This window comes from Neophocaena asiaeorientalis, unplaced genomic scaffold (assembly GCF_003031525.2).
Source record: "Neophocaena asiaeorientalis asiaeorientalis breed wild unplaced genomic scaffold, Neophocaena_asiaeorientalis_V1.1 scaffold230, whole genome shotgun sequence".
NCBI lineage: Eukaryota > Metazoa > Chordata > Mammalia > Artiodactyla > Phocoenidae > Neophocaena > Neophocaena asiaeorientalis.
The window spans coordinates 10,866,131-10,894,073 of NW_020175186.1; the positions used below are offsets into that span (position 1 = coordinate 10,866,131).

The 27,943-nt window shown below is 36.3% G+C and overlaps 1 protein-coding gene across 1 annotated transcript in view; it reads right to left on the reverse strand.

Moving 5' to 3' along the window:
- The window catches only part of LOC112412883 (uncharacterized), a gene marked incomplete at its 5' end in the record, with an annotated part of 237,774 nt that overhangs the window by 173,325 nt on the left and 36,506 nt on the right, over positions 1-27,943 (reverse strand). Inside the window, 3 exons of the mRNA XM_024764620.1 lie at positions 6,236-6,296; positions 18,735-18,853; positions 21,359-21,493. Of these exons, the coding sequence (XP_024620388.1) occupies positions 6,236-6,296; positions 18,735-18,853; positions 21,359-21,493 (315 nt within the window). The remainder of the gene's footprint in view (positions 1-6,235; positions 6,297-18,734; positions 18,854-21,358; positions 21,494-27,943) is intronic.

Sequence of the window (27,943 nt, forward strand, 5' to 3'; positions counted from 1 at the left end):
CTTGTTTAATGTATCATTTAAAGCTTGTGTTTCTTTATTTTCATTCTGGATGATCTATCCATTTATGAAAGTGAGGTGTTAAAGTCCCATAATATGATTGTGTTACTGTCAATTTCCCCTTTTATGGCTATGCATTTGCCTTATATATTGAGGTGCTCCTATGTTGGGTGCATAAATATTTACAATTGTTTTATCTTCTTCTTGGATTGATCCCTTGATCATTATGTAGTATCCTTCTTCGTCTCTTGTAACAGTCTTTGTTTTAAAGTCTATTTTCTCTGATATGAGTATTGCTACTCCAGCTTTCTTTTGGTTTCCATTTGCATGGAATATCTTTTTCCATCCCCTCACTTTCAGTCTGTATGTGTCCCTAGGTCTGAAGTGGGTCTCTTGTAGACAGCATATATATGGGTCTTGTTTTTGTATCCATTCAGCCAGTCTGTGTCTTTTGGTTGGAGCATTTAATCCATTTACTTGTAAGGTAATTATCAATACGTATGTTTCTATTACCATTTTCTTAATTGTTTTGGGTTTGTTATTGTAGGTCTTTTCCTTCTCTCATGTTTCCTGCCTAGAGCAGTTCCTTTAGCATTTGTTGTAAAGCTGGTTTGGTGGTGCTGAATTCTCTTAGCTTTTGCTTGTCTGTAAAGGTTTTAATTTCTCCATCGAATCTGAATGAGATCCTTGCTGGGTAATCTTGGTTGTAGGTTTTTCCCTTTCATCACTTTAAATATGTCCTGTCACTCCCTTCCGGCTTGCAGAGTTTCTACTGAAAGATCAGCTGTTATACAAGGATTCCCTTGTATGTTATTCATTGTTTTTCCCTTGCTGCTTTTAATATTTTTTCTTTGTATTTAATTTTTGATAGTTTGATTAATATGTGTCTTGGCATGTTTATCCTTGGATTTAGCCTGTATGGGACTCTCTGCCGTTCCTGGACTTAACTATTTTCTTTCCCATATTAGGAAAAATTTCAACTATAATCTCTTCAAATATTTTCTCAGTCCCTTTCTTTTACTCTTCTTCTTCTGGGACCCCGTTAATTCGAATGTTGGTTCGTTTAATGTTGTCCCAGAGGTCTCTGAGACTGCCCTCAATTCTTTTCATTCTTTTTTCTTTATTCTTCTCTGCAGTAGTTATTTCCACTATTTTATCTTCCAGGTCACTTATCTGTTCTTGTGCCTCAGTTACTCTGCTATTGATTCCTTCTAGAGAATATTTAATTTCATTTATTGTGTTGTCCATTATTGTTTGTTTGCTCTTTAGTTCTTCTAGGTCCTTGTTAAACGTTTCTTGTATTTTCTCCATTCTATTTCTGAGATTTTGGATCACCTTTACTATCATTATTCTGAATCTTTTTCAGGTAGACTGCCTATTTCCTCTTCATTTGTTTGGTCTGGTGGGTTTTTACCTTGCTCCTTCATCTGCTGTGTGTTTCTCTGTCTTTTTATTTTGCTTACCTTACTGTGTTTGGGGTCTCCTTTTTGCTGGCTGCAGGTTCGTAGTTCCTGTTGTTTTTGGCGTCTGCCCGCAGTGGCTTAGGTTGGTTCAGTGGGTTGTGTAGGCTTCCTGGTGGAGGGGACCAGCGCCTGTGTTCTGGTGGATGAGGCTGGATCTTGTCTTTCTGGTGGGCAGGTCCGCATCTGGTGGTGTGTTCTGGGGTGTCTGTGACCTTATTACGATTTTAGGCAGCCTCTCTGCTAATGGGTGGGGTTGTTTTCCTGTCTTGCTAGTTGTTTGGCATAGGGTGTCCAGCACTGTAGCTTGCTGGTCGTTGAGTGGAGCTGGGTCTTGGCATTGAGATGGAGATCTCTTGGAGATTTTCGCTTTTGATGTTACATGGAGCTGGGAGGTCTCTGGTGGAGTAATGTCCTGAACTCGGCTCTCCCACCTCAGAAGCACAGGCCTGATGCCTGGCTGGAGCACTGTCATCCAAACGGCTCAGAGTAAAAGGGAGAAAAAAAGGAAGAAAGGAAAAAATAAAATAAAGGTATTAAAATAAATAATAGAAAATAATTATTAAAATTTTTTTAAATTTAAAAAGTAATAAAAAAACGAAAGAAAGAAGAGAGCAACCATACCAAAAAACAAATCCACCAATGATAGCAAGCGCTAAAAACTATATTAAAAAAAACAACGGGGCCTCCCTGGTGGCACAGTGGTTGAGAGTTCCCCTGCCAATGCAGGGGGCGTGGGCTCGTGCCCCGGTCCAGGAGGATCCCACATGCCGCAGAGCAGCTGGGCCCGTGAGTCATGGCTGCTGGGCCTGTGCGTCCGGAGCCTCTGCTCGGCGGCGGGAGAGGCCACGGCAGTGAGAGGCCCGTGTACCGCACAAAAAAAGCAAAACAAAACAAAAAAAAACCCCGACACACAGAACCCTAGGACAAATGGTAAAAGCAAAGCTATACAGACAAAATCACACACAGAAGCATACACATACACACTCACAAAAAGAGAAAAAGGGAAAAAATATATATATATCATTGCTCCCAAAGTCCACCGCCTCAATTTTGGGATGATTCGTTGTCTATTCAGGTATTCCACAGATGCACGTACATCAAGCTGATTGTGGAGATTTAATCCGGTGCTCCTGAGGCTGCTGGGAGAGATTTCCCTTTCTCTTGTTTGATCGCACAGCTCCTGGGGTTCAGCTTTGGATTTGGACCCACCTCTGCGTGTAGGTAGCCTGAGGGCATTTGTTCCCCGCTCAGACAGGAGGGGTTAAAGGAGCAGCTGATTGGGGTCTGTGGCTCACTCAGGCCAGAGGGAGGTAGGGGTACAGATGCGGCGTGAGCCTACGGTGGCAGAGGCCGGCGTGACGTTGCACCAGCCTGAGGCCCACCGGGCGTTCTCCCGGGAAAGTTGTGCCTGGTACCCGGGACCCTGGCAGTGGCGGGCTACACAGGCTCCTGGGAGGGGAGGTGTGGATAGTGACCTGTACTTGCACACAGGCTTCGTGGTGGCGGCAGCAGCAGCCTTAGCATGCCATGCCCGTCTCTGGGAGTCCGCGCTGATAGCCGCGGCTCACGCCTGTCTCTGGAGCTCCTTTAAGCGGCGCTCTTAATCCCCTCTCCGCACGCACCAGGAAACAAAGAGGGAAGAAAAGGTCTCTTGCCTCTTGGCAGCTCCAGATTTTTTCCCGGACTCCCTCCCGGCTAGCCGTGGCGCACTAGCCCCCTTCAGGCTGTGTTCACGCTGCCAGTCTTCTCCCTGAGCTCTGATCAAAGCCCGAGCCTCAGCTCGCAGCCCCGCCCGCCCCGGCGGGTGAGCAGACAAGCCTCTCGGGCTGGTGAGTGCCGGTTGGCACCGATCCTCTGTGCAGGAATCTCTGCACTTTGCCCTCCACACCCCTGTTGCTGCGCTCTCCTCCGCGGCTCCGAAGCTTCCCCGCCTCTGCCACCCGCAGTCTCTGCCCGTGAAGGGGCTTCTAGCGTGTGGAAACCTTTCCTCCTTCACAGCTCCCTCCCACTGGGGCAGGTCCCGTCCCTATTCTTTTGTGTCTGTTTTTTCTTTTGCCCTACCCAGATACGTGGGGAGTTTCTTGCCTTTTGGGAAGTCTGAGGTCTTCTGCCAGTGTTCAGTAGGTGTTCTGTAGGGGTTGTTCCACATGTAGATGTATTTCTGATGTATCTGGGGGGAAGAAGGTGATCTCCACGTCTTACTCTTCCGCCATCTTGAAGCTCCTCCCCTGCCTCTCTTAAATCTTGATGATTAATATTCCATTTAGACTTGGAATCACAGTACAGTAAGGAAATCTTGAGAACTCAAGGACAATCTCATTTTATTAAAGCAAACTTTTTAAATTGAAGTATAGTATAGTTGACTTACAATATTACATTAGCTTCAGGTGTATGACACAGTAATTACAAATACAATACACATAACAGAAGAATACAAAAATCGTAAGTGTACATTCAACCCATTTTCACATAGTGAATACCTGTTTAACTAACCACCTAGGTCGAGAAAGGGAACAACACACCTAAGTGCTCCTCACGGCCCCTTTTACTCCCTAACCTCCTTCAGCTATATCCACTCTCCTAACTTCTAACACGATATTTTTGTTGCTTGCCTGGTATTAAAATTTAAACAACTGCAGTCATGCATTGTGTATTCTCCTGGTTTCTTTTGTTCAGCATTATATTTGCGAGACTCATATATATCGTTATATGTAATTGTAATTTGTCCATAGGCATTGCTATCCTCCAGGGTCAGAAAACTGTGGCCTGTGAGCCAAATATGACCAACCATTTGTTTCTGTAAATAAAGGTTTAATGAAACACAGCCACACCTTTTCTACAGCTGCTTTCATGCTACAAAGGCAGAGTTAAGAAGTTGGGACAGAGATCATATCACTCACCAAGCTCCAAATATTTAATATCTGGCCCTTTACCGAAGTTTTCCATCTCTGTTATATAGTATTTCATTGAATATATATACCACATTTTATTTATCCATTCTGCTGATAAGCATTTCAGTAATTTCCACACTGAGGCACTACAATTAGTGCTGTTAACACTTTGGTAGATATATTTTTCCTTAAGATATGTTAGCTATTTCTGTCTAGCATTAAACTAATAGGGGAATTGCTGGGCTGCATAAACATGCTCAACTTTAGTAGATATTGCCAGTTTTCCAAAGTGCCATCTCTTCATTTTAATAAATTAGAAAGCTGATGTGGATATCGAAAAGATATCTGCACGCCCATGTTTATTGCAGCATCACTCACAACAGCCAAGATATGAAAGCAACCTAGGTGTCCATCAATGGATGAAGGAATAAAGAAAAAAACACAGGCAGTACATTATTTGCCATCAGTCTTAGCGATATTTTTTGGATATGTCTCCTCAGGCAAGGGAGACTAAGAGGTACAAATGTCCAGTTACAAAATAAATGAGTCACAGGTATGAAATGTACAGTGTGAAGAATACAGTCAATAATAATATAATATTTTTGTATGGTGACAGATGGTAAGTAGACTTATGGTGATCATTTTGTAATGTATAGAAACATCAAATCACTATGTTGTGCATCAGGAACTAACATAGGGTTGTAGTTAATTATACTTCTAGACAAACAAACAAACAAACAAATTCATAGAAAACCAGATGAGATTTGCAGAAGTGGGGAGTAGGGAGAGGGGGAAGTGGTCAAAAGGTACAAACTTTCAGTTATAAGATAAATAAGTACTAGGGATTTAATGCACAATATGATAAATATAATTAACACTACTGTTTGTTATATATGAAACTTGCTAAGAGTGGGGATCCCAAAATTTCTCATCAGAAGGAAAATTTTCTTTTATCTTGTGTCTACATGAGATGATGGATGTTCACTAAACTCACTGTGGTCATCATTTCATGATGTATGTAAGTCAAATCAGTACGCTGTACACCTTAAACTTATACAGTGCTGTATGTCAACGATATCTCAATAAAACTGGAAAGAAAATAAATAAAATAAGATACTATTTATGGCCTACCAGAAAAAAATGTGATACACACACACACATACACACTCAACAGAATATTATTAAGCCATGAGAAAGAGGGAAATTTTGCCATTTATGACAATATGGATGAACCTTGAGGGCATTATGCTGAGTGAGATTAAGTCAGACAGAGAAAGACAAATACTGTATGATATCATATGTGGAATCTGAAAAAGCTGAACGTGAAGAAACAGAGAGAAGAATGGTGGTTACCAGGGGCTGGGGGGGTGGAGGAATTCGGGAGATGTTGTTTAAGGGCACAAACTTGCAACTAGTAGATAAATAAGTTCTGGAGATCTAATACACAACAGAGTGATTATGTGACATGATAGAGGTGTTAGCTAATGCTATGGGGTAATCGTATTACAATATATATGTAACAAAGCAGCATGTTGTACACCTTAAAGTTATACAATGTTACGTGTCAATTATAGCTCAATTTTTTAGAATAATAAATCTATTTTAAAAATAGAAGAAAGGAAACTGATGCCCGAAAATGCTAGGTTGTATCATAGTGATGAATTAGAGAAAACTACATTTGGCTTTGGAAAACTTGTTTTAAAGTCAAGCAAAACCTCAGAGGAAAGTGTTAAGTTAAACTGAGTTAAATTCTACATTTCTGGGAACAGAGTGAAATCATTTGTTCAGAAAAAAGCATTTCTGGATCTCAACAACAGACAGTGCATTTTATAAGAATCTGAAAAAAGAAAAAATTAGGAATAAAGCTGTGCTCATGGTCCTTACCTTAGAATAAATGCAACCATCAGTTCCAAACACCCACTTCTGAGAATCATCTCCTTTATGTCTGTAATGAAAATGTAATTTAGAGATTGACGACTCTTCCCTACACTGAAATGTTTTGTAGGTTTCAAGTAGAAGTATCGTTTGCCACACAGCCTGGCAGGAGGACTGCACACACTCTGAGGATTCTGCCATTCTACTACCATCACTGCTACCTCAGCAGCTAAAGCCTCTCCTAAGACAACTAATTTCTTTGGTACCCAAAGTGCTGTGGGGTCTGTGAGTGTGCACACATGTGCACGTGTGTATGTGTATAACCAATGACAACAGTGATTAAGAGTTTTAGAGAATAAATAGGATCAATAAGAATATTCTAGAAATTTCCATCCCCAAAAATGATCCTCTGTGAGACAGGAAGAAGGGGACTTAATTAAATATAAGGTTTGAGAGGATGGGATGGGAAAAGATACCATGGAAAATTAGGAACCTCAGGGACCTGTTTCTGAAACAGCCAGGAAGTTTTGTTAAGGAATATCAAATTTTCTGAGCTAAGTCTGAGTAAGAAAGAAAAACTAAAATGTGATGAAGCTAATCATGCCTAAATTAACTAATCATGTATTCATTAATATTTAGAAACCTTACAAAGAGAGGACAAATGAATTAAATTAAGTGTAATGGGATGTTAAACAAGACTTTTCCTACTGCCTCTGAGACTTGACAGAAGCATAAGTGGTTGAGAATAAGAGGTGTCAGTTAATGCTCTATTCTAAAGCAAAGGGCTGTATGATCTGGGCAGAACACGCAAAGGCAGCAGTCCAAAAGTGGTTCAGCACACATTAGCCTTTCACCTACACCCAGGTTATATAAGAAAATGTGAAAAACTCTTGGGCATGTTGGGATGGGTGCTTAATAATAATGGTCTCCAGGCCCCTCTCCTGTGGGATTTTGATTCTGAAGGTCTGGATCCCCAGAAATCTACATTAGCAGGTATTGCAGGTGATTCCAATCATAAGAATTCTGGGGGATTTGGATGTTTGTGGTCTATGTAAGACATCTGCAATTCATAATATAGTGATGCTAATGGTCAAAATCTGTAAAATTCTGAATTTTGTCTTTTAATTGGATTCTAGTGTTAGCTTGAGGATAAAATGATTAGACAAACATAAATTATGTCGGTTTCAGTTTTGATTTTCTGAACTTGCAGCACCTTTTCTCAAAGATTAATACAACAGGAGAGATGTCTACCAGATTGGCAACAGTGTGAGGGCCGAGATCACATGTATCCTTAGAGCTGAGCACAGTGCCAAGTATATGATAGGAGATAAAGATATCTTTGAATAATAGAAATGTGATCTGCAAAAAGAAACGAATCGATATGCTATTCACCTGAAACTAACACAATATTGTAAATCAGCCATACTTCAATTAAGAGAAATATGAATAAGATGTCAAAATGTTATCACGCTAAAAATAATAAGGCCATCATGAAAAATGTTTTGAATTTAATATATGACAATTTAGGGGATTTAAACAATCTTCTTAGAGATAGCTAAAGAACATAAATTATACCTTGGTTAAGAAAATCAATAATACTGAAAGAAATACATATATCCTAGCATTTCTTAAATTTTAGCACAGCTTAAATTCTGTTCAAGCATGTATTTTCCTAAGAAATTTTACTAACAACATGTAGTTTTATATTATCTATAAGCCCTTTGAGCTTACTAGTAATTTTCCCAATCAGGAGTCTATATATATATCCATAAATGTCACCTTTTAATTTTACTGAAGCTATAAAAAACAAATCTCAATTGTGGTGCAGGATGAGAAATATATCATTCTAGTGTATAATAACTTCTTCAAAAAATAAAATTCCTACAAACAAAAGTGCATCTGTTTATTTTTCAAGACATTTTATATATAAAGAAATCAAATTTAGATTTAATATGCAACATTGCTCATACGGGACTGAATTAGAGAATGATGTCATAGAATTTCCTCTTCCTGGTCAGCAAGTGCCAAACTGAAAAGATTTTGTATAAAGAAACAAAAAGTTTTTTTAAAAATCCGTAACAATATCAATAATGAGAGGAGGGAAAAAGAAGCAGTATTCTATCCAAGAATCAGAGTCATAAAGATCACGGCATGTGCTGAACTAAGGATGAGAGGCCTAAGTTCTGGTCCTGGATCTCACATTAACTAGATATGTGACCTTTCATAGGCCACTTAGTCTGTAGTGGCCGTGGAATTTCTTATAATAATAATGATATTGTCATTATCATATCATCATCATAATCACAACCACCACCACCAATACCAAAACTACTACTATAGTATTAAAGAGGGGTTTGGAGTAGATGCTCTTTGGAGTCCTTCCTTCTCTGAAAGCATATGACTTCCAAAACTATTTGGTCACTCTCACTTTACAGGTGAGGAAACTGCCTGGGAAATTTGCTCACATAACCCCACTGAGCATGTACATTATAGTAGTCCTATCAGAAATCTATAAAACATGTGTGTGTGTACACATATTTTTTTCCTTTGAAATATTCCATTTATCAGATGGTATGAGCAAGAAGGCAGCTCATCCCCACAGTTCAGTTTGGGGGAAATTTCATAGGCTAATGCTTATCGTTTCCCAGTTAACTGTAAGGAAGACCATCGTCATGCTTCACAATTACAAATCTGTTTTCCCAGGCAGCTTCGTATGGCTCTGGTATCTTCCAATGCTATCTGGACCAAAAGTAGGATCTATAGAGAAAATTGAAAGGGATTTCCCCTCCATGATTATTAACAGGGTAAGAGTAGAGAAAAGAAATTTGATTAATCAATCCACACATTGTGAAGTTACACATGGACAATTTTCTATTTGATGTTGACATTTCTAATTGTGTTAGCTATATGTCTGAATATTACTTAAAAGTCCAATGCATGGTAAACAGTTCTTTCTGCATTATGTACTTGCTAGAGTCTGTCACTCTAATCCAACTCTTAGCCTCCTAGACTTTAAAAATTGAAAAAGGAGATGATTTTCAATCTCTGATTACCTAGTGATGTGCTATCAGTTTACTTGTCTGTCTTTCCATCTTGGCATCTAGCATTACACAGCTACTCTTGTTGGCTGTATTTAATGGTGTCCTTAAAGCAGTGTTTGTTTAGCCTAGTCTAGATTAATGTTGGCCAGTTATCATTTAATTTCCAGTAAGACCTAAATGGGAAGAAAAGTAAATTCAAAAACCCATAACTGAAAGATTAACATTGAAATAAGGAAGACAACAAAGATTACCAGACAGGTAATAGAGATAAATGAAGCAGGCTAGAGCTAACGTGAGGGCTGCTACTAGGAATGGTGGAGAATAGAGCAAACTGGAGGGTATGTGTTCCATCCAAAGGAGGAATCTGTTCCTGTATTTTTGGTGTCATAAGAGAATGAAAGTTCAGTGTTGCACATTCTGATTTTTTCAAGAAAGGCCAGTAGTATGTAATTTTTGTGTGTGAAATCTCCCTATTTCTATACGCTCATAACTAATTAAAAATATTATAATAATGTGCAGATCAAACAAAGTCTACGGGTCCCTAGTTTTTACTCTCTATAATCAAAACTCTGTGTGGAGATGGATGTGTGTGTGTGTGTGTGTGTGTGTGTGTGTGTGTGTATTGCTTCAATTACCAATAGTTTATGAATTTAACACTAAAGGCTAGATCCTACAATCCACATTCTTTAAAAATGAAGCAAAATCAAGATTAAATGATGGCCTAAAAAAATGTTTGATTCAATTGGTTTATCTAATTGATGTCCCAAATATCTTTTAGAAAGAAGCATCTTTGATTTTGAGGTTTATGATTTTTATAATTTTTACGATTTTGAGATCAACTGATAATGACATTGATTTGTCTTTCATTCACTCATGGTCAGATACACATCACAGAAAAAATATTAAAAAGACAAATACGTGCAAGCACTTGCTATATTGAATAAGGATAAGATGAGTGACACCAAGTGAGACATAACTGAACTAATGAGGCATGATATGTTTACAATATTCTTTGTGAGTTGTCAGGTTGCTACTTTAAGTGCTAGTTCTATTATTTTTAGCATATAAAAGGCAATGTCTTAATTCATAGCTTTTGTTAAAATCACAGTATACTACTTGGGAGAACAGGAAAAAAATTTTGTCTCTAAAAGTTGCTGTCACACGAGGATATTTATTGTTATATAATGAAATATGGTTGTATTAAAAAAAAATAAACCACACAGGCACTTCAGATGCTCTGGAAAAGATAAAACATATTCAAAAGTATATACCCAGAGGTGAGTGAGCTCTAAAAATCCTGGCCCTTAGATTTTGTTTCTCAGATAAAGGCAAGTTGCATCAATTTTCCTGCCCATCTTAGCTTCCTCCTTCTCTTCCTTGCTCTCTTCTTTCTTTCATTTCTAAATTAAACCAAATCTTTTCTTGTAAATAGAGATTTTTCAAGTTAAACTTACTACAGTTTTTTGTTTGTTTTTTTAATCATCTTTTTCCTTTCCCAAGCTCTTTTCTCTACAGGCAACAAGGACATTGAGTTTGTGGCTTCAGTCCCACCCAATTCCATGACAATCCTGGCCAGAGTAGGAAGTAACCTCAGGGACCTATCACCAGAACAGCACTAGCTTCAGTATCCAGTGAGCCCAGGGAGAACCCTGGGCATGAAGAACATGTTCATCAAGCTACTTATAACCTTTCCAAACACCTGCCATTTTTACCCAGACTACTGATCACACTGAGTAGTCTTCCCTCACCATTTCCCTCTAAAATAACCACTTAGTTATTCCTCACCCATCATTTTGATTTTTGTTTGTTTTTTCCTCAGGATTTTTTATTTTTTTGTACTTTCTAAAAACAACTTTATTGAGAAGTAACTGACAATATTATAAAATATTATACAATTGACAGGCACATATTTAAAGTGTAAAATTTGCTAAGTTTTGAAACATGTCTACACATGTTAAGGCACCACAACAATCAAGATAATGAACGTACATCCATATCCATCACCCCCCCAAAAATCGCCTCCAAAGTTTCCATGTGACCCTTTGTAATCACGTCCTCCTGTCCCTCCCCACCTTCCTATCTCTAGGCAAACACGGATCTTCTACCTAGATTAGTTTGCACTTTCTAAAGTTTTATATAAATGGAATCAAACAATATATATGCTTTACAGGTTTTGTTTCTTTCCCTTAATATAATTATTTTGAGATTCACCCACATTGTTGTGTGAACCAAGAGTTAGCTCCTTTTTATTGCTAAGTAATATTTTCTATATGATACACCATACTTTATCTATTCACCTATGGATGGACATTTTGGTTGTTTCCAGTTTTTACTTTTGGCTTTAGAAATAAAGTTGCTATAAACACCCATGTACAAGTCTTCATAAGGACACATGCTTTCATATCCCTTGCATAAATTTCTCAGAGTGGCTGGGCAATAAGGTACAGACATGTATATACCTGTATATGTGTGCGTGTGTGTGTATGTATATATATACATACACACACACACCTGTATATATATATGTATATTATATATATATATATATACACACCTATACATGTATATTTTAGCATCATTTTCCAAAGTTACTGAACCATTTATATTTCTACCAACAATGTTGAAACCATGTACCAATTATGAGAGTTACAGTTATTCCACATCTTCACCAGCACTCAGTATGGTCAGCATTTTAAACACTGGACCTTCTATTACATATGTAGTGGTACTGCATTTTAGGTGTATTTTGCATTCCCCTAATGATTAGCATCTTTTCATATGCCAACCATATATTTTCCTTGTTACAGTATTTGCCCAAATCATTTATCTGCCCATGTTTTCTTGAGTTGTGTGTATTTTTCAAATATATATTATTTGAAAATATTTCTCCTTGTGTAAAGTTTGTCTTGTCATTCTCTTAACAATGTCTTTCAAAGAGCAGAGTCTTAATTTTAGTGAAGTCCAATTTATCAATTTATATTTTTGTGGATCATGCTTTTGATGTTATATCTAAGAAAGTTTGACTAATACAAGATCAAAAATATTTTCTCTTATGTTTTTGTCTAAAATATTCAGTTTTAGTTTTTACATTTTAAACCTATAATCCATTTTGAGTTAATTACTGTTTATTGTATGACATATGGATCAAAGGGTTTTTTTGCATATGTATATCCAATTATTCCATCACTGTCAAAAAATAAATCCTTTCTCCACTGAATTTCTCTTACAATTTCATAAAAAATCAATTGACCATATATGTGTGGATATATTTCTGGATGATCGATTCTGTTCTATTGATCTAATTGTCTACTTTGGTGCCAATAGCACACCATTTTTCACAGCTATCATTTTATAATAAGTCGAGGTCAGGTCACTTTTTTCTTCTTTTTGAAAATTGTTTTGCCTATTTTAGGTCCTTTGCATTTCTATATGGATTTTAAAATCAGCTTGATAGCTTTTATAAATGAGCATGCTGGGCTTTTTATTGAGATTGCATTAAATCTATAGATCAATTTGAGGAGAATGGACGTCATAACTATGTAGTCTTTCAATCTATGAACACAGTATATCCCTGCATCTAGTTAGGTCTTTTTTAATTTTACTCAGCAATGTTTTGAAGTTTTCAATAACCAAGTCTTGTACATATTTTATCTGATTCATATTTAAGTATTTCATACTTTTGATGTTATTGTAATTGGTATTTTAAATTTTCAATTTCTAAAATTGTTGCTAGTATATAGGAATACAAGTAATATATGTATTGATTTCAAGCTCTCAAACTCACTAAACTCATTTATTAATTCTAGAAATTTTTTGTTGGTTACATAGGATATTCTACATAGATAATCACACCATTTGAAAATAAAGATAGTTTTACTTCTTCAATTCGTATCAGACGTCCTTTTTTTCTTTTCCTTTTCTTGTTATACTGGCTAAAGGCTTCCACGCAATGCTGAATAGGTGAGAATGGACAAATTTGTCTTGTTCCTGACTTTAGGAGGAACCATTTGCTCTTTCATCATTAAGTATGATGCTAGATGTAGGTTTTTCATAGATGAGGTTTGTCATACTCATAAAGTTCCCTTCTATTCAGCTTTCCAAAAGTTTTCATTAGGAGGGGATGCTGACTCTTGTTAAAAGATTTTTCTATATCAATTTGATGTTCATGATTTTTTCCTTTTCAGTCTGCCAATATGGTGATTTACATTGATTTTCAAATGCTAAATCAACCTTACTTTCCTGGGGTAAGCCCAACTTGATCATGATGTATTATCTTTTTTATATATTATTGTATTCAATTTGTTAAAATGTTAAGTTTTTTGTATTTATGTTCACGAGGGATATTGGTCTATGATTTTCTTTTCCTGTAATGTCTTTTTGCCTGTTTTTTGTTATCAGAGTAATGCTGCCTCACAGGATGAGCTGGGAAGTAGTCCATCTTCTTCCATTTTCTGTGTGAGAATATGGAGAACTGGCATTATTTTTTCCTAAAATGTTTGGTAGAATTCCCCAGTGAAGCTAGCGAAACCATCTGGACCTGAGGTTTTCTTTGTGGGAAGGTTTTCAACTAAAATTTTAATTTCTTTAAGAGATATACGACTATTAATTACCTATTTCTTCTTGAGTAGACATTGGTAGTTTGTGCCCTTTAAGGAATTGGTCCTTATCACCTCAGTTGGCAAATTTATTGGCACATCTTTGTTCAGAATATTCCCTATTATTCCTTTAATAACTGTGTGATATCAACTCTCTCATTCCTGATACTGGTAATTTGTGTCCTTTCACTTTATTCCCTGAACAGTCTGGCTAGAGGTTTATCAGTTTCTTTGATCTTTAAAACAAAAACAAACACCCAGCTTTTGGTTTTCTTGATTTTTCTCTTTTTTCCTGTCTTCTATTTCATTGCTATCCACTCGAACTTTTACTATTTTCTGTCTTCTGGTTACTTTGAGCTTGATTTGCTCTTCGTACTCTCGTTTCCTAAAATGGAAGCTGAGGTCACTGATTTGATATCATTCTTCTTTTCTTACATATGCATTTATATAAATTTCCTTCTAAGAACTTCAGTAGCATCCCACAGTTTTTAATATGTGTGTTTTCATTTTCATTCAGTTCAAAATACTTGCTAATTTCCATTTTGATATCTTCTTTGCTCCATGGGTTATTTAGAAATGTGTTACTTTTGTCCAAATATTTGGGGGTTTTCCAGAAAGCTATCTGCTATTTTTTTATTTAAGTATAGTTGATTTACACTGTTATGTTAACTTCTGCTGTACAGCAAAGTGATTCAGTTATACATATATACATTCTTTTTTATGTTCTTTTCCATTATGGTTTATCACAAGGATATTAAATACAGTTCCCTGTGCTATACAGTAGGACCTTGTTGTGAAAGCTATCTGCTATGGATTTCTAATATAACTCCATTATGGCCAGAGAACGTTTATAATACTTAAATTCTGTTAAGGTATTGAGACTTGTTTTATAGCTAGAATATAGTCCATTCTGTTTAATATACTGTTACTTTAAATGAATACGTCTTTTTGTTATTGAGTGCATTCTTCTATAAGTATTAACTCGGTCAAGTTGATTGATGGTGTTGTTCTAGTCTTCTGTATGCTTACAGATTTCTCCTCACTTGTTCTATTAATTATTGAAATAGGATATTGTTATTGCTGACTACAGTTGTAGATTTTTCTCTTTTTCACAGCAGTTCTATCGGCTTTCACTTCATGTATTTTGAAGCTGTGCTATGAGGTGAACAAACATATAGGATTGCTAAGTCTTTTTGATGAACTAATCCCTTAATCATTATGAAGTGACCCTCTTTATCCCTGGAATATTCTTTGCACTGAAGTCTACTTTGTCTGATATTAATTTAGTCATTCTGGCTTTCTTTGGATTAGTTCTATCATTGCATACATTTTTCATGCATTTACTTTTAACCTATTGTGTCTTTATATTTAAAGTGGGTTATTGGGACTTCCCTGGTAGCACAGTGGTTAAGAATTCACCTCCCAATGCAGGGGACACAGGTTCGACCCCTGGTCAGGGTACTAGATCCCACGTGCATGGCACAACTAAGAGTTCACATGCCACAACTAAGGAGCCCACCGGCCGCAACTAAGACTTGGCACAATGCAAAATAAATAAATTAAATAAATAAAATTTTAAAAAATGGATTTTAAAAAAGTGGGTTATTTGTAGGTCAGCATATAGATGGATCTTGCTTTTTTATCTAATCTGACAGTGCCTGACTTTTAAATGGGGTGTTTAGATTATTTACATCTAATGCAATTATTAACACATGGGTTTAAATCTACAATCTTGTTATTTATTCTCTCTTTGTCCTGTTTTTTGTTTCCCTTTCCATCTTTACCTGTCTTCTTTCACATTAACTGAGTATTTTTTAATTATTTCATTTTATCAACTTTTTTGGCTTGTTAGACATATAACTCTTTGTTATATTATTTTAGCTTCAGGATCCTTCATAAACATCTTTAATTTACCATTCTACTTTCAATTGATATCATACCACTTGACAAATATAGTATAAGAACTTTTCTTCAGGCTTCCCTGGTGGTTCAGTGGTTGGAAACCCGCCTGCCAATGCAGGGGACATGGGTTCGAGCCCTGGTCCAGGAAGATTCCCACATGCCGTGGAGCAACTAAGCCCATGCACCACAACTACTGAGCCTGCACTCTAGAGCCCATGTGCCACAACTACTGAGCCTGCATGCCACAACTACTGAAGCCCACACGCCTAGAGCCTGTGCTCCACAACAAGAGAAGCCACTGCAATGAGAAGCCCATGCACCGCAACAAAGAGTAGACCCTGCTCGCTGCAACTAGAGAAAGCCTACACACAGCAACAAAGACCCAACGCAGTCAAAAATAAATAAATAATTAACTAAAAAAAAAAAGACCCTTTCTTCCATTTCTCTTATTGGCATTTGTACGGCTGCCTTCATATATTTTATATCTACATGTTTTTATCTCCATAATAAAATTATTATTTTTTTGCTTTAAACAATAAATTATATTTTAAAGAAACTTAATAAGAAATGAGGTCTTTATATTGCCTATGTAGTTATTATTCCCAGTGCTCTTCATTTTCATCTGATACCATTTTTCTTCTGCTTGAAGGACTTCCTTAAACATTTTTTGTTCTGTAGGTCTGCTGGTGACAAATTCTTTCAGTTTGTGAATAATATCTGAAGTCTTTATTTTGCCTTAATATTTGAAAGATATTTTCATTGGGAGATGATTTCTATACTGACAGGTTGGGTCTTTTTTTCTTTTAGTTTTTAAAGATGTTCTTCCACTTTCTTCTCACTCTTATTGTTGCCAACAAGAAATCTGCTGTCAATCTATCTTTATTCCTCTTGTAAATAATAAATGTCTTCCTCTCTGTGTACTTATAAGATTTTTCTCCTTATCACTAACTTTAAGCAGTTTTATTATGATTTTCCTTGGTTTCTTTTCTCTGTGTTTCTTGTGCTTAGAAGTTGTTGAACTTCTTGGATGTGTGGGTTATAGTTTTCACACAATTTGGAAATTTTTCAGACATCATTTCTTCCAATATTTTTCTGTTCTCTGCTTCTTCCCTTCAGAGACTCTAATTATTCAGAGATTAGGCCATATGAAGCTTTTCACATCGCACTGATGCTGTGTTCATTTTTTTTTTCAATATATTATTTTTACTTCTCTGGCTTTCAATTGTGAATAGTTTCTATTGCTATCTCTTCAAGTTCACTAATATTTTCTCCCACAGAGTCTAATCTGCTATTAGTCACATTCAGTATATTTTTCATGTCATACATTGCAGTTTTCGTATCTAGAAATTTGATTTGAGTCTTTTTCTATCTTCTATGTCTCTATTTAACATGTTCATTCTTTCCTCTAGCTTCTTGAATATATGGAATACAATGATAACAACTGTTTAATGACATGAGTATTAATTCTATAATCTGCATCATTTCTGTGTCAGCTACAATTGATAGATTTTTCTCTTTATTGTAACTCTGGACTAAGTGAGCTGAAGTATCTCTGTCTCCGTGTCCCATGGTTTGCCCTTGTCATTATTGCAAGTTGACGCTTTGTGTGTTTCCAGTTTACAGCATTGACTCTGCCCCAGAAATCTTTCTTATTACCTACTCCAAATATAGCACCACATCAACTGGGACTTGCTTTGAGTTTGTTTGCCCCTTCTTGGGAACTGTGTGTTTAGGACTCTACTAGCACTGGCCAGCTTGTGAGATAGCAAGCTACTGTCTCCCTCATCCTTCTGCCTGGGTTTCTCAATTAATGTACCCTACTCATTCACTGAGGTATCTACTACCACACTTGGCACTCACTGGCAGTTGTTTGACTGGATTTTGGCCTACAGACTGTGTAGTTTTGTGGCCAAGAGTGACTTATAGATTATGGTTACTTAATTTTTGCATTCCGCCCCAATTGCTTACAGCTATGACCTCGAGTAAGTGATTAACACCTCTATATTTCAATTTCCTCACCCATAATGATAGTAACGACACCTACCTTATCAGGTGGTTGTTAAGAGTACACGTAACAATGTGGTATAGAGAAATTAAAATAGTGTCTGGCTTGATTTGCTGTTGTCACTGTTAGAGTAAGAATTCTAGACTCTAGAGATCTGACTCTGTAGATCACATTCCCAGCCATTATGTAATGTTCTAATGCCTTTTGGACAGTCTGCTTTGCATGTTAGAGAAAATTTCCCTTCTGCATTTGTGGCTGAGCCAGTTTCTCTGGTGCCTAAATGCCCTTGTTCTGCTTTCAGCCCTAAGCACATCGTAAATGTCTATCCAGCCAGAAGTAGTTGGCTAATAGCTTTTTAAGTCTTGAAGTACAACAGGACTTGTTTTTGTCAACACTAGGTAAAATCAATAGACAAATGAAAAAGAAAAAAGAAAGCATTTAGGAAAGGTAAATCACCTTTCTTCCTTATTGCTAATTATTTCTTCTAAAGCTATTTTTAATTTTATCTTACCAAGTCAGAGAAAAACAAACAGGAATGGCACTTTTGGTAACTTACAAGCCAGCAATTTTTTGTCTCCTTAATTTTTCTTTCACTGTTCAATATTTCACATTCAGAAGATGGAGAAAAGGTTAGGAATACATACAGAACATTAAATTTTTAAATTAATAACCAAAATGGATATAAAGAAAGGAGTTTCAATAATTATAGAGTAAAGCAGCAGCCTGTCTAAAACACAGATACATACTGAACACCAACTTTTCACTTCTAAAAATATAAGAAACACTATCAAACTAAGTGGCATATACTTTCAAGCTTATTTTAGAAAAATTAATATTGATATTTTGAAAACAAATTTAAAACCTAATGAAATTTCCATCTAAGCCAGGAAGCATCATGATCTGACTGCTTGGGAATCCTGAAATTAACATTTCTTGTTTTGAGGTAAATGGCTCATAAACATTACCTTTTCTGTAGGATTAATTTGTATCCTTCTAGTGATGTTCCCTCAGTGGCCTTGACTCTGACTGGATGACCAATAGCTAGGCAGCCCTGAGTTATCGCTCGGCTCAGGATCATTCCAGTCTTCCAATGAATAGAGAAGGGGGAGAAAGGTCTAAATAAGTTAAAAGAACCAGAAAATTCAACAATGTGTCACAAATAGTGAGGTCATTATGCCTGGATAAACCCGGATATTAACAGTTGCCAAAAGTGAAACACTACCCACAACTTAGCAGTCAGTGAGCCCTGCTCAGAATCAGTGATGTTCTGTCGGACGAGGGTGGCATTTTACAGTTCAGTGCAAAATAAAACAGACCTTGATATCTTCATTTGTCCTTTTCTTCTGTGCGTATTTCACAGTGCAGCAATTTGGGATCCATCACGTGTCACTTGTTATAACTACAGAGCTTACTTGAAATATGTATGCACAGAAAAAAAAGAGTGCAGTGAACTGAAAAGATTGAAACAAATCCTTAACCTTTGTACCAATTAAAAGTTTTACTCTGGGTCTAAATACCATGGGTTAAACATTTTAAGGTGGTTTATGAACTGCTTTTGTTTTAAATGTTAGGATTCTCAGATAAGGAAATTGATTGAGAACATTGTTTGAAAGGCCATTTAACAATTTTCTTACTTAGTGAATCAACACAGCATTTTAAATAAGTGACAACCACTTAGGAATTTATTTACACATATTGAGGATTTATGTCATGGAAACTTCTCTGTTAAGAACAGGTAAAATGATTTATTTTGAAAAAAAGGATAGAACTTTAAACCTTAAAAGATTTTCAAAATTGTTTTAGCATGTGACTTTTATTTCTCACGTTTTTGTTGTGTGGAAAAGAACTACATAATGACTTAGGAAAAATATTTTTCTAAATTTTTGTTCTAATAAGCCCTGAATGGAATCCTCTTTTGAACATGCCTGTCTATACAGAAAGGGAACTCCTTGGGGTAAGAAAAAAGAATCACCACTTACTAAGCACTTTCTGTATACCAGATTGTACACTTGAACTTCACACGTATTTGCTCATTTAATCACCACAGCAACTGTGCAAGACAGGTGTGACTGACTTCATTTTATATATAAGAAAACTGTGGTTCAGTGCAGCTAAGTAACTTTCCCAAGGTCACACAAAGGATTCTAATTCTGATCTATCTAACTCCAAAATTCATACTCTTTGCATCAAGCATTTCAATTAGTTTAGGAAAATTTTTAGACAAGTACAGGTTTTCTGATATCATGAAATTCTATGAACAGATACCATAGAATTACAGAATATGAGATCTGGGAAAATAACCTTCCATATCTACTGGTCCAACTCTTTTACCAGAAGACTAAGGCCCAGATATGGTATGTGACTTACTTGAGGTCACATAAATGTTCAGTGGCAGTCCTAAAACTAAAACACTCCCATCAGTGCTCATAAATTGGTCAGATATAGAGCAGTGTTTTATATTACAGTGAAATGTCATAAGTTTTGAAGTCAGACAGACCAAGAATCTTTCCTCTACCAGCTACTAGCTTCAGTTTTTTCAGCTGTATAATGAAAACCTGCATAGTTTTTATAAGATTAAATGAGATAATAAATGTGTATAAGATGCTTAGCATATGTTTAACAAAATGGCAGATATTATTACTAAATCAGAAATAAAATGCAGCTTAGGGCTAGTAGTTAATAGAGTCTCCAGGTTGGAAGCAGATTTAAGAAATATCTAATCTCATTCTGCCTTTGTCTATGAAGTGAATAATATTTCTTAGTACCTTTGTGTCTTAGTTACTCTATATTTTTGTTTTTAACTCCCAGAAAAGCAAAAATAAAAGTTAAGGGGAATCCAAAATTTCACATGAGAAAATAGTTTCAATCTCTCCTATCCCCTAAACTAAGTAGCAGCAAACTTGCCTGGGTGACTCTGCACCCATGGAAGTGCTAAAAAGAAGCAAAAATAGTCTCCAGGGAGGGGGCAAAGGGAGGCACAAGAAGGGTAGATATAAGCTGTACCATCTCTTTCCAGACATAAATATTTGGTGGCAATTACAAAACATCTTTCAATAGCAAGAGGGAAGAGGAGAACAATTATATGTTCTCAGTTTAAATCTGATTCAAGAGTATAAGAATAAAGTTAAAACAAATAGTGCCAATACACAGGAATAAAATATGTTAGGCATTGTTCACATTTTATACTCAGGGATTTCTTTTAAAACTATCCTTACTAAGACCATATACCATCACTATATGGTGCTAATCCACCAAGCTCTGCGAACCTCAACAATGAAGACTAAGGAGCGGAAGCAAATGAGATTCAGACAAATCTCATGAAAATGGTGAGTCTGTAGGGTATACCTAAGCTCTGCGCTAGGTTTAAATACATTCTGCAGTATTAACTAATCAGCACATCTAAAACTGAGTTGAATGCTCACGTCGGGGTCCTCCGCATTAGACAAACCAGAGCACAGATTCATGACAGTCAGCAACCGATATGCTTTCACTTGCATGCTTGTGTGCATGAGGGCATCAGGAACTGGAGCAGCACAGCGAGCCAGTGAGCCCAGGAAGTTACTTAGGGAGAGCAGACATTCTTGGATACCTTTGTGATCAGCCACACACTGGCTGCAGGCCACAGGGTGGATGCTGCTATCTGAGTCCCACTGCTCTCTTCACCACTTGAGAAATTCCTCTTTCTGATGGTAACAGAGGCATGAAGGACAATATCGGGGTTCACCTACACCATGAGAAGAAGCATGTTTTTAACTTACAGTCTGAAAGTTAACCTTCCTCAACATACTTATCCAAAATAATCTAGAACATTATGTTTCTGATTGAGAAGGTCTCTTTTGAAACAGTAGTGTTCAATCCTATTAAACTCAATTCAATTAATATTTGTCAAGCACCAGCTCTGATATGGACTGTGTGGTATGGGATGTTATAAAACATTTTTCCTGCCCTAAATAAACTTACAACTGTAGAGGCGATAACACACACAATTTCATGTTAAGCTCCATATGTTTGATTAAATAGTGCTATAGCATGCAAAGAATGGTAGGCTCATTTCTGCAGGAGCAACAAAAAGTGCAGCATCTTGAAAGAGGTAACATCCGGACCAGGCCTTGAAGGATGAAAACAGTTTGACAGGAATAATGAAGAATAAAAAGGTATTCCAAGCAAAGGAAAATAGTATAATCAATGCACCTTAGGATTTATTGGTAGTCTCAAAAGGTAAATTTGGCCAAACTTAGAAGGAGTCAAGTGTAAGGCTATGGAGTTAGGTGTCAGGAGGGCTTTCAAGCTTTCAAGCAGGAGGGACTGGATTACAGAAGATTTAGAAAGGTTGACCTGGCAAGTGTAAACATAATGGATTGCAGAATGGAGAGGTCAAATGCAGGGAGAACAGTTGAGAGTTTGTACAACCTCATAAGAATAAAGGGACAGGAGCTGAGACTTCAGTGACAGTTGTGGGAATGAATGGGAGGGGGCCGACTGGGGAGACACTGTATCTCTATCCCATGTGTTTAATCAGATGACAAACGCCAAACGTATCGTGCACCTTCTAGCGTTTCTCACTTAGACCTGATTGTCAAATTAACAGTCATTCATGTCATCTGTCAGAATTCTACTCCTTCATATTTAATAAACTTTATCTCCTAACTTATATGATCACTTTCCCTGAATAATCATGCTAACTTTTAAAGTGCTAATCCTTATTTGTATAGGATTATGGGAATATGCCAACTTATGCTTTAAACTTAGTAAATGATGTTGCTTCAATAACAGTTAAAATCCTTTTCTAATATTGAAAAGTCTATTCTAAATCTTTGCTAATCCTAGATATTTGTTGAGTAGCAAATGATTTTTTAAAAAAACAAAAGTTAAATAATAATTTAAAAGGTAATGTTTTACAAGTGTGAACAGGCAATAACAAAAGGGTATGACCAATATATTTGATAATTATTCCATAATTATCTATATTTATTCTACAATGGAAGATAGTTACTTCTCTAGAGAAGAAAATGTCATATGACTCCTATATGTGAAAATAAAATTTTAAAAATACAGCAACCCCGCCACATAAGCAGATTTGATTTACAGCTCTTTGATTGTGTATTCCCCAGTTAGCCAGTAGTGACTGATTCTGGAGGGGAATCCCCCGCAGTTTCTGAACAATGGTAAACTATATTCTACTAATCCATCCACCACAGGACACGGCATTTAAAGTAGCACTCTTAGTCAACCTCCTAACTCCAAGTTGCCATCACACTCAAAACTCTCCTCTGAAACTGGGAAGAAGATTGTTTTGACTGGAATGTCAGACAGAAGAATCGTACTGCCAACTGCTTCTTTGTACAGCACCTGCTGCCAGTGCCTAAATTCTTGTTATCTCCACAACATGGTTTAATCTTTTAACAGTTGGCTTATTGGTGAAGAGCGAAGGGGTCCTTTGTGTCTGTCTTGGGTTGGCACCCAGTATTAACACCATGCTGTTCTCTGGGAGATATTTTGCTGGACGGTTCCCAAGTGATTCCACATAGACCAGACAGAGCCAGGCCCACTAACTCAGCTTCATTTCACGTTACTAAAAAAGAAAAATCCTGCCAAGTCTGGGGTTCTAATACACTTAAAACTGACAATGGCCATTAAATTCTCTTCATGATGTCAGTTTCTTTTTTCTTTTTAATTTAATCTGATAGCTTTGTTTTAGATCAAATGTTTAGGAAGGTGGGGGAGAAAAAAATTGGAATTCAGAAAAGAAAAGTGCTCGGACAACCTGCAACATAATATGCCATGTGTGTCTCTGAGTGTGTGTGTGTGCACATGTGTGTGTACATGTGTGCATTCACGGGCATGTGTATAAAAGCATTTATGTTGAGACAGGTCTCCAAATATATACCATAATGTATGTCATTAGAAAACCTTTTTAAGTCCTGTTGAGAATCAAAACAAGAAGCTTTCTTTTATTCTTTTGAATACCTATATACATAGCTTCCTTTAAATGACCATTATGATTTTGCTTGTCTGAAAAAACTGTGCTGATACAGACGATGCCAGTGATAAAAATGATGCATACATGTACTGGACCAGTTAAAGCTTCTTGTTTAATTTTCTTTCTCCAAATCACCAATGAAAGTGGAGTAGACTTCAATATTCCTGTGCAATTTCAAAGTAATAAGGTCTTTTCCTACAGATCTACTGAGGAGCAAAATACAAGACAATGAAATTTTTCTTGAAAGAAAGAGCTCATAGACCACAACCTTCATTCTAAACAAATTGTTTACTACACAGAAACTTTCTAAGGGTTCTCCTTTTGACAGTAATTTTAGGACCAAGTTAAATAATTTACTATACAAATGAAAATCATACCTACAAGAAATGTTCTAAAATCTCTTTCCTCATGTCCCTGATATTCACTTTTATTGTTTCCATTCTCTAAATCTATAGCTGATCAATCCACCCACCTCTAAGACCAAGAACTGGAAAAGTTGGGAAAGCAGAAAATATTAGCGAGTACCTAATTATGCAACCAAACAAGGGAAAATATCTAGGATCTAGGTGTGCAGTCCTCAAATAGATTCCAACTCTTGATCTAAAAATAAGGAAGGGACTTGCAGTTTTATTTAAAGTTCTGTGTCTTATTCTTATGGCAATCAGTTCAAAATTTAAATTAAATTTTATTTTCTCCAGTACAAATTATCTGTAGGAAATATTATTTCTTGAGGACTTGCTCTCCAAAGAAATAGGACAGTAAAGAATTGTTTGCCTTTTCCTAGCCTCCTTTGTGACATACAGAATAATATATTCTGCTAGCATCCATGACTGCTTAATTTACAAGTAACCTTGTAACAAACGTGCCATAATTCTAAAATCATAACTTGGTGTTTTTCTTACTGTTTCCATACTAAAAGTTGTCACTAATGTGCTGCTTATGTCTGATCATACTAAAAGGATAGGATCGAAATCCGTTTCCTTTTCATTTTGACAGAATATATGACCTGCCAGACACCAGAGTATATTTTTCTGCTATATTTTCCCATAACCAGGCATTCCTCAAGCTATTCTTCTCATGAATCTTTTTTCTTCTATATTAACTGCCATGAAGTTTGTCTCTCATCCACTTCATGGAAACATATAATTTTATTTCCCGTAAACTAGAGCAATGTAAAAATGTTGCCAATTTAAGTAACAATAGAATGAAAGATGTATTCACCAAAATTCTCCACTTGTAGTAGATTCCAAATCTTTTTTTAGAAATGGATAAAAGAGCAACAGGTTGTAATTGTCAGGGTTATATCTGTCTTCCACATTACTAATAAGGATTATATGTTCAAATTTTTCTCTGTAGGAAAGGTTTTACTTGTCAATACGAGATTTAAAAGAACAGTCAGGGGTTGGGCACTGATATCTCTATCTCAAGCCAATTTTAAAACGTATGCATCAAGAATATCAGCTTTTGCTCCCTCCTCTCTATCCCTGTTGTAATCCTCTTAGTGCCTTCTATACTGCCATGAGCATCAAGATTCTACAATAAAATGCCCTGTAGACATCCATCACCCCTGCCTGAATCTCTCTTTAAAAGTGCTCCTTTTCAGGTTATTATATTGCTATTTGCAATGTACTGATCACCTCTCTGTATATAATCAGAGGCATTTTTCTGAAAGGATTTCAAAGGTTTCATAGCTAAGGGAGGGCCATTTTTCTTTGAAAGAGTCTCTTTATTATCCAGTTTATCAAATCTTTGCTTTCTTATACCACTATTCTGAGTAGACTGAAATTTTATTCAAAAAAGATTTCTTCTAAAAATACAATAGTGTATAAACTTTTAAGATGAGGTGTTTTCTCACTTTCACTGAATCATTAGAACAAATTAATAGTGATAAAATAACTGTGGATTGTTATTCTCTCATTTTTCAACATTAGAAAATATAGTTTTCTTTTAAAGTTCTACTTTGGCTTAAAATCAAAGAGAGAATCCTTTCTTGTTCTTTTCCTCTGACAACTCTCCACTATACATTTTCCACCCCCCAGGTTTGACCTGCTTTCTATTGAATGAGTTAATTAACTAGTGAATTCAATTCCATTTAGCTAACTCTTAATATCTAGATACTGCAGCAGAGACAAGAATGATCAGAATGCCCTTTGCCCTCTACGTATTTCTAATCTGCAGGGCAGGGGTGGGAGGATAAGATAAGGACCTCCTGAGACATTTTCCTAGCACAGGATCAAATAAGACCTTGTCTCTGCTTGAATATTTCCAGTGGCTCCTTGTTTTCTACAGAACATCCAGGTGAATTAAGACCCTTTATGATATTGAGCTGCATGAACTGCTTGTATATTTTGGAAATTAACCCTTTGTCCGTTGATTTGTTTGCAAATATTTTCTCCCATTCTGAGGGTTATCTGTTTGTCTTGTTTAAGGTTTCCTTTGCTGTGCAAAAGCTTTTAAGTTTCATTAGGCCCCATTTGTTTATTTTTGTTTTTATTTCCATTTCTCTAGGAGGTGGGTCAAAAAGGAGCTTGCTGTGATTTATGTCAGAGTGTTCTTCCTATGTTTTCCTCTAAGAATTTTATAGTGTCTGGCCTTACATTTAGATCTTTAATCCATTTTGAGTTTATTTTTGTGTATGGTGTTAGGAAGTGTTCTAATATCATTCTTTTACATGTAGCTGTCCAGCTTTCCCAGCACCACTTATTGAAGAGGCTGTATTTTCTCCATTGTATATTCTTACCTCCTTTATCAAAGATAAGGTGACCATATGTGTGTGGTTTTATCTCTGGGCTTTCTATCCTGTTCCATTGATCTATGTTTCTGTTTTTGTGCCACTATCATACTGTCTTGATTACTGTAGCTTTGTAGTATAGTCTAAAGTCAGGGAGCCTGATTCCTCCAGCTCCGTTTTTCTTTCTCAAGATTGCTTTGGCAATTCGGGGTCTTTTGTGTTTCCATACAAATTGTGAACTTTTTTGTTCTAGTTCTGTGAAAAATCCCATTGGTAGTTTGATAGGGATTGCACTGAATCTGTAGATTGCTTTGGGTAGTATAATCATTTTCACAATGTTGATTCTTCCAGTCCAGGAACATGGTATATCTCTCTATCTGTTTGTATCATCTTTAATTTCTTTCCTCAGTGCCTTATAGTTTTCCGCATACAGGTCTTTTGTCTCCTTAGGTAGATTTATGCCTAGGTATTTTATTCTTTTTGCTGCAATGGTAAATGGGAGTGTTTCCTTAATTTCTCTTTCAGATTTTTCATCATTAGTGTATAAGAATGCAAGAGATTTCTGTGCATTAATTTTGTATCCTGCTGCCTTACCAAATTCATTGATTAGCTCTAGTAGTTTTCTGATAGCATCTTTAGGATTCTCTATGTATAGTATTATGGCATCTGCGAACAGTGACACTTTTACTTCTCCTTTTCCGATGTGGATTCCTTTTATTTCTTTTCCTTCTCTGATTGCTGTTACTAAAACTTCCAAAACTATGTTGAATAATAGTGGTGAGAGTGGGCAACCTTGTCTTGTTCCTGATCTTAGAGGAAATGGTTTCAGTTTTTCACCATTGAGACGATATTGGCTGTGTGTTTGTCATATATGGCCTTTATTATGTTGAGGTAAGTTCCCTCTATGTGGGTTATTTTTAATCATAAATGGGCATTGAATTTTGTCAAAAGTTTTTTCTGCATCTATTGAGGTGATCATATGGTTTTTCTCCTTCTGTTTGTTTATATGGTTTATCACATTGATTGATTTGCGTATATTGAGGAATCCTTGAATTCCTGGGATAAACCTCACTTGATCATGGTGTATGATCCTTTTAATGTGCTGTTGGATTCTGTTTGCTAGTATTTTGTTGAGAAGTTTTGCATTTATGTTCATTAGTGATATTGGCCTGTAGCTTTCGTAATAGCAAAAAAACAAACAACCCAATCCAAAAATGGGCAGAAGACCTAAACAGACATTTCTCCAGAGAAGATATACAAATTGCCAAAAAACACATGAAAGGATGCTCAGCATCACTAATCATTAGAGAAATGCAAAACAAAACTACAATGAGGTATCACCTCACACCGGTCAGAATGGGCATCATCAAAAAATGTACAAACAATAAATGCTGGAGAGGGTGTGGAGAAAAGGGAACCCTCTTGCACTGTTGGGGGGAATGTAAATTGATAGAGCCACTATG